The 8,219-nt window shown below is 40.0% G+C and overlaps 1 protein-coding gene across 2 annotated transcripts in view; it reads right to left on the reverse strand.

Moving 5' to 3' along the window:
* SLK (STE20 like kinase) overlaps nt 1-6,367 on the reverse strand; it is a 64,408-nt gene extending 58,041 nt beyond the window's left edge. Inside the window, exon 1 of one of the 2 annotated variants that reach the window (XM_020987960.2) lies at nt 5,451-6,367. In XM_020987960.2, the coding sequence (XP_020843619.1) occupies nt 5,451-5,600 (150 nt within the window). In that variant the 5' untranslated portion in view covers nt 5,601-6,367. The remainder of the gene's footprint in view (nt 1-5,450) is intronic. The other variant, XM_020987961.2, reaches the window with a different exon arrangement.
* Nucleotides 6,368-8,219: the final 1,852 nt, after the last annotated feature.

Below are 8,219 nucleotides of genomic sequence, written 5' to 3' on the forward strand. Positions count from 1 at the left end.
TATTTCTAATAGAGAAACACTGGAAGCATTCCCAATAAGATCAAGGGCAAAGCAAAGATATCTACTATCTCCACTATTATTTGACCTTTTATTTTTTTACTGTACTTTTAAACCTTTGATTTCTTATGTAGGTAACTATCAGAAAGAGAACTCCATCTACCAATGAAGATCGGCTGTGAAATTTATAGCCTTAGCAAGCTACCAAAGGCACTGAGAAGTTAACTGACTTATCCAGAAACATAGAGCCATACAGGATCATTTGTAAAACAAGTCAGACTTGTGCTTGAGGAACATGACTTTGGCAGGTATGTGGAGAACTGACTGGAGAGGAAGGAGAGACTGGAAGGCAGGAGCTCAACTAAGAGACTAATTTCTATAGTCCCAGCAAGAGATAAAAGCCTGAACTAGGTTAATGATTGGACGAATGGAAAGAAAAGGATATATACAAAAGATGTTGAAGAGGAAGAATCAACAAGACTTAGCAACTGACTGGATATGAGTGGTAAAGGAGATAGAAAAGTCAATATGACTGTGAACCTGGATGACTAAACTCAGTCTAGAGTAATAAACTAGATAAGCAAGACCTAGAAACAAATATGCCAAAGCAGTCTAGCATTCCATAACCTCAAGAAACACTAGCTTTTTGGGAATAAGTCCTTATTTTATAAGAACTGCTGAGAAAACTGAATAATATTTCAGTGAAAAAGCTTTTAGAGCTGCATATTATATCTTCTAGTGCATATCCCAAAGGTGGCATCTAAATGTAAAAAGGTACAGCATAAAATATTCAGGGAAGACTAGAAAGTCTTTTTTTTTCTTCTCACAATTATAGATAGGGCAAAATCACTAACAAGAAAAGGAAGAGAAGATAATTCTGATTTCAGAATATTTAAACCTTTTGCACAAATAAAATCAACGCAACTAAAATCAGAGACACAGATGGAGAAAAACGTTTCTATCAAATACCTAAGAGTATGACACACAAAATCTATAGGGAATTGATACGAGTTTTTAAGAATAACCCCAACAGACAAGTGTTCAGGTCAGACAAATAGTTTTCAAAAGAAATACAAACTATCTTTCACCACCTAAAAATGTCCAAAATAACTAATAAACTGAGAAATGTCAATCAAAACAACTCTAAGATACCACTATATCTACAATGCTTGCAAAATTGTCTGAAGAAAAACTCATCTTTAGAGAGACTGTGGTAATATAAGCACACCAATTCACTGCTCCCAGAATTGTTTATGCATTTAACCATTCTGGAAAATGATTTGGAATGATATAATTAAAGTTACTAAACTGTTAAAAATCCTTTCAACAAGAGATTACACTACTAAGCCTACAGCCTAAGGAAGTTACTGACATCAAGAAAAAACTTCTATGAATAAAAATGTCCAAAACAGTATTATTTGTGAAAATAAACACTGGAAACAAAATGGGTCAATTTGGGAGTGGCTGAACATATTATATATATTAATGTAATATTATTGTGCCATAAGTAAGGAATATCAAATATGAAGAATTAATAGAAACAAGAAAGTACCTGTATGAAATGATGTTAAGTGTAGAAAACAAAGAAAAAAGAACATATACATTTAATGCAACAATGTAAATAAAATCAACATAGAAACAAACCTCTCGCCAAATACAACTGTCAATATTATAGTACCTGAATATCAAAATTAAAAAAACATTTCTTCTTTCTGCTAATCACTGATAATCCTGCTAGGTTTATAAGGTTTTATTAATTTTGGTGAGGGGGGAAGAAATGTACTTTCTAGAGGGGTTTTCTTGTATGTTTTTTGGGAAGTATCTGTTGTGTCAAACAAAATGTATCAATACATTTAAAAATTTAAAAAAATTGTTATAGTGAAACTTAAGGACTATACAATCTAACTGTACTAAACACTAAAATATTTCTAGCGCATGTAAAAATAAAGCCAAATTTGTTTTCTTGCACCCTTAAAAAAATAAATATTTACCAATCTTAAAAAATATTTATAAGTTCCAAACAGCAACACAAAATAACCCCTCAATATTCCCTGAGTCTAGGCAAAAATTAGAATTTAAGAATGAAATACGTTCATTTAATGTGTATATTTTAAATTTTACTTAGAAATTTAAATAATATGATTCTGTGTTTTTGAGATTTAAAGTCCTTACTGTTCTCATAGGAATGGGCTCCCAATAAAATGGGATATAATTTTAATTTTATTGAATTTTGAAGACTAAATTTTACAGTAATAGTGTTTGCCTACTCCATAACACTATGGTAAAAGAAGGCCTCTCTCTTCTTGGTTGTCAAATGAATCATAAGTCTTGTAAGTAAATCATCTAGGTAAGATATTCTTGTGCATGAATAAAGCATTGTGGACATACCAAAAAAGTAATTTCTCAAAACTAAGATATCATCAATAAGTCCAGAATACATGAAAACTGTATTCTGCAATATCACCATGAGGTTTGTAACCTATATTTCCTATTTTTCTAAATTTCACAAAATAAAAAAGCTTACAAGAAGCTGAAAGGTGGGAATCCTTACAAAACTGTGGAAGGAAAATTTACTTTAAAAAAAGTTTTTTACGTTAAAATGTGGATATATCCCAAGATGAAGTTGTTTTTAAAAATCACACATCACCATGTGAAGTAAATACAATTTAGACATTTGAAAAACAATGTATATTTCCATCAGCTTCACAAGAAATCTTTATCAGTGTGTCAAGAGTTAAGCTATAACTCACTTTATGACTTTAAATAATTTTTTAAAAAATAGTTAAACATAAATTTCAAAATCCTTTTCTAATCAAGTCAAAAGGAAATGAAATATAAAATGAGGAGGAACTGGATTTTCCAGATAGAAGGTAAGGAGAGGAGGTAGAGAAAGAGGAAGGAGGGTAAGAATGAGAGAAGGGAAATAAAGAGAAAAAGAAATGAGGTGGAAGAGAGAGAGAGAGAGAGAGAGAGAGAGAAAGAGAGATCTGGTACAGAAGCAAAAGCAATGAGACCACTTTGGGTAGTTTTTTAAATGCATAAACCATGGCATGTTATCTTACCTGTGATTTTATCTTTGTGCCTAAGAGTAAAAAACAGCCATAAATTCTAATTTTCTAACAAATTTGCATGCAATTTTTGTTTGAAAAACTAAATACAATTGTAATGGCTGACCTGCTAAGTTATTTTTTATGCAGAAAGAATTTTATCAACACAAAATTAATGTAGGTGAACCTTTAGGAATATAAAATAAAACAAAACACAATACAACAGATTAGATCAATTTAAAAATGACCTAAAAGCAGTATCTTCTTATATGAATAGTGGAACAACAAAAATATCCTAAGATATCCATTTTTTCAAAAATCAGGTTGCCAATGAAAAGGTTAGCATAGTAACTTCTATGGAAGTTACCTTGTACTTACTGGATATAATTTTTATAATTTTCAACAATAAATCTTTATTCATACACTTTTCTAAGGCTTTCAATTAAAGACCTGCTAGAATGAAGATATACTTACTCATTATGATAAAACTCAGCAATTAAACTACTTTCATTAAACTCAGCAAACAATTAAACTAGGGTGGCAGGAATTTGTCCTCAACATCTGTTTCCCCCTTCTGCAACAGCATTTCTGTGGCAAGAGAAACTGGTGAAACTGTTCATCATCGGCTTATCCCATTTCCTGTCCCATCTCATCTGAAAAGTGAGGGAGCAGGACTTGATGTTCAAGTCTCATTCAGATGAAGAATCAATGAATTTGTGAACAAAGTTTAAGAAAACAAAGATCCTACATGAAAATATCAACAAAGGTGCTTTATTCTCGTTGGAAAATGAAAAGGTTCGTTTAAAGAAACCACATTATTTTTTACTTTTTTTTTTACTTTTTAGGCAATTGGGGTTAAGTGACTTGACCAGGGTCACACAGCTAGTAAACGTCAAGTGTTTGGTCTGGGCCGGATTTGAACTCAGGTCCTCCTGATTTCAGGGCTGGTGCTCTATCCACTGTGCCACCTAGCTGCCCCACATTATTTTTAATCCTCTATTTCTCCAGTGTGCTAAAAACAAATGTACATAAATATGATTTAAATACAACTTAAGGGGCCTATTGTATAAAAGCCAGGTATACCTGTACTACCAAAAGCTGTCCAGACCATCCCACCACTTTCCTTTTACCTAACGAATTCAAAATGACAAAAGGAAATCAAGTCCTGGTTTTGCCACTGACTTAGGTTCTAGGTAAGTTATAAATATCATACTACTACGGCCAAGAGAGTCCTTGGAGATCATCTAATCCAACCACTTCATTTTACAGATGAAGACACCAAAGCCTGGACAGACGAAATGCCTAGCCCAAGATCACACAGCTACTGAGGAGCAAGACTGACTCCCAGTCCACTTGTTATTTCCACTACAGATCTCCTAGTCTTCTTCCTTCCCACCCAGCCACCTACCTCCCAAACCATTATCTCTTCCTCTTAGACAACAAGCAGTAGATCTGTTTTTGAATTTTTATATACAAATGTGGCACATCCTTCACAAGCAAAGGAGCAAGCTTTAAATACATGAAATACCATTTATCCCTAACCATGACATCACACCTAGGCCACGGGCTCCAAACTTCCCTTAAATCCAGTATCACGACAATCTTGGACTTCAGGATTAAAAGATTCCAAAAACATACTTTACATACTGTCAAAAAGAAACAATCCACAAAAAAAGTTACTGACAGTAATGTCTTAGGGTTGAAAGCTCAAACTTCTTTTTAAAATTTAACTTATCCAAAAATAATTTTAAGCTACAATTTAATACTAGCTTTGCATACACGTTTCTTCTGGAAAATTTCCTTCAGATACTTTAGTTCTCTAGTGTCTTTTGTCAATGAACTGAAGTGCCGGCTTTGAATAAAAAAAAAAAATTATTCTCATCCAAAAGCGTAAAGGAGAGATTATGCTGTGAGTCTGATATAAATAAAACTATGCTATCCCAATAAAAATCGACTTGTTTGACTTCAGGCAACCAGGATAACTAGTAGACAAACTGTCCCGCAAATATGATTCATTTCTCATTAAAAGTGCTTCATGGTTAGTTAAAGTGACAGGCCACAAAACCTAGACGATACATTTTAGCTAATTAAAACACATCTTAGCAGACATTTAACTTCTACGTGTGGAACTGGGAAGCCTGCATTTCCTTGCCCGACTTTAGCAACCCCTTTTATTTATAAAGGTACATTCAGGCCCCATTTTACTCAACATTTAACCCAGCTGCCTTCGCTAGGTGATAACGTGGTTGGCTCTTTAATTGAAGTTTGACACTCTCGGACGAAGACGCGGGCGGAGAAATGGGAGCCAGGGCAGGGGGCACGCAGCCCCAGTAAGTAAGCCTCCCGCAGCTTTGGGCAAGGGGCCGCCTCGTCTGAGTACAGCAGCTTCCCGGTTTCGGCTCTTACCTTGAACACTTTCCCAAAGGCTCCGTCCCCTAATTCACCTATAATTTCCCAAAAGTCCTCGGGATTCAAGTCTCTCTTCACATGCTCGTATTGCTTCTTCTTCTTGTCGCTGCCCAATTTGAAGATTTTACGGAAATTAAAAAAGGACATTTTTCCTGCCGGCCGAAGCTCCCTCCAGTTACAGAATAAAAACCACAGTAAAAACCCAAAGTTTCTCTTTCTTTTGCTTCCTCCGTTTAGGTCTCAATCGTAGGCAGGCGATCGGGCAGGAGGCGGGATAGGGGTCCCGGAAGGCGCCCCACTCCTCCACGCAGCCCGGCCCGGCAGGGTTGGGCTGTCCGCACCCCCGGGGAGGAGCGACCCACTCGCAAGGTCCCGGCCCCCACCGGGGGGAGGCTGGGGGAGGCGGCGCTCCGTGCCCAGCAAGTGCCGGCCAACGCGCCTCCCAGGCGGGCGGGGAGGCGGCCGGGCCCGCGGCCGTCCCGAGGGAAGGAAGAGGGGGAGGGCGCCTCGCCTCCCGACCAGGGCCCCCGCGTCCCCCACCCGGGACCCCGAGGAGCCCGGAGCCCGCTAGGGGCGCGGGGGGCGGGAGGTCGACGTGCTAGCTGTCCGGGCTCCGCGGCTATCAGACCGCAGGCCCGCGTCACGCCAAGTCCCGGGAGCGGGCGGCCAGCGGACGGTAGCTTCTCGGGCGATGCGGGGGCGAACCGCCGGCCTCCCTCACTCCGGGCCCCGTCTCCTTCCCTGTGGGCCCGCAGGCGCCGCTCCTGCGAAGCGGAACTCGAGCCGTCTCTGTGGCCCGCCTAGTCTCCCCGGCGGCGCTCCCGCCGCGACCGCCTTGGTGCCTCTTTAGCCTCCAGAGCCTCGGCCTGGGGCGCGCGCCCGCGTCCTCGCACACGGCGGCGTGCCCCGGCTGGTCCCGCGCACGCGCGCTCGGGCCGCGCGAGCTCAGCAGCCGTTGGGCGAAGCCGTTGAAGACCGTTGGTGTGGGGACTTTGCGTGGACGCGCTTTCTGGTGGCTCTCCTTAGCCAGAGACTGGGGGTTGGCGGGGACGGGGGCGGGGGGAGAATCAGATATAACCCAATCACGATGATTTGAGTAGTGACAGTGAACGTTGAGGGCATCCACTACAAATATGATAGCGCCCTAGATGATCTCCACCCCGCCCTTCCAGAAATCCTTGACTCAGGCCAAGTTACCTCATCGCCTCATCCCAGGGTCTGTGAGGATTTGTCATTGAACCTGCAAAGTGTGGCAACCCATGTTGGAGTCTGAGAGTATTTTTGCACATTCAGAGACTCTTTTCTTGAGTCACCTCCTGAAGACACAGGGTAAAGCACCAGACTAACTTCAAATGACTTCCCTTGTCTCGTGATGAAAGTCCCAGTAGTGCTGGGCTGAGAAAAATCTGCTTTCTCTTCATCACTTTCCCAAATTTTATCCCTTATGTCCTCACATTTTTAATCAGTCAACAAGTGTTAAATGCCTACTATGTACCAGAGACTGTGCTAGGCTGTAAGTATACAAGCACAAAGAATAAATAATTCCTACTTGCAATGACGTTACAGTCTAATGGAAAAGACAAGTACATACGGAAATATACACAGTATAAATATAAAGAGAATAAATACAAGGAAACCTAGGGCATCAGCAGTTGAACCAGGAAAGGTTTCAAGTAGAAGATTATGAGCTGTGTCTCGAAGAATGAAGAATAAAGAATTTTATGAAACAGATGTAAAGGGAGAGTGAGATGGCCAGTGTAAAGTTATTGAGAAGTGTGTTGGAATCTCTTGAGGAAGGAACAGAAATCGTATGTGACTAGATCACAGAGTGTACAGAGCAGGAAAGGTGGAATGATGCTAGAGAGATAGGGTGGGGTTCTGTAGAGCTTTAAAAGTGAAATAGGAATTTAGATTTTTTTCCCATTGGCACCATAAAGCTACTGGAGTTGGTTGAATAGGAGAGTCACATGATCAAGATCAGATCTGCATTTAAGGAAAATTATGTTGGCAACAGTGTGGAGGATGGACTAGATCAGTGAGAGACTAATTAAAAAGGGTATTGCAATAATGTAGAAGAAAGGTATATGCGGCTCTGAACCAAGGGAGTAGCTGTATGAGTTAGAGAGAAAGGGTCGGGATGGATAAATGTGAAAATAGAAAGGGCAAGATTTGGCAACTGATTGCATATGTGAAATGGAGGAATCCAGAGTAATGCTGAGGTTACAACCTGACACACTGGAAGAACAGCAGTGTTTTCAACAGAAAGAGAGAAGAGAGGAAGCCACTAGGTCATCTTGAAACCTGCATAGGGCAGTAATAGAAGATGGAGATGTAAGGGTGAGGGCTAAGTAACAGGAACTAGAAGTTCAGAATTAAGGTTTTTAAGTTTTAATCTGCAGATAACTTTTGAACTTGTTCCTCCTTTGGGGCTAGGTTCTGTCAGAGATACAGGTTTATGGTACTATTTTCATAAAGGTCACTTTGTTATCCTCCCACCCCACCCTCTGCCCAGCCTTCTCCCTACTTGAGGTCCTCTGTCTACCCCACCAAGTCCCAGTCCACTTTAGAATTATAGATTTAGAGCCAGAAGGGAACTTAGTAAAGATTAGTTTACAGAAAAGAAAAAAGACCCAAAGAATGATTTGCCCAGAGTCACCCAAGTAACAGACAGCAGAGCGAATACTGAAATACTGTGGTCCTTATTCTGATATTCGGCACTCTTTCCACCATACCATGCAGCCCAGCTCTGCTGCCTCTTAATTTCAA

The sequence above is a fragment of the Phascolarctos cinereus genome, unplaced genomic scaffold, assembly GCF_003287225.1.
Source record: "Phascolarctos cinereus isolate Bilbo 61053 unplaced genomic scaffold, phaCin_HiC Scaffold_3;HRSCAF=262, whole genome shotgun sequence".
NCBI lineage: Eukaryota > Metazoa > Chordata > Mammalia > Diprotodontia > Phascolarctidae > Phascolarctos > Phascolarctos cinereus.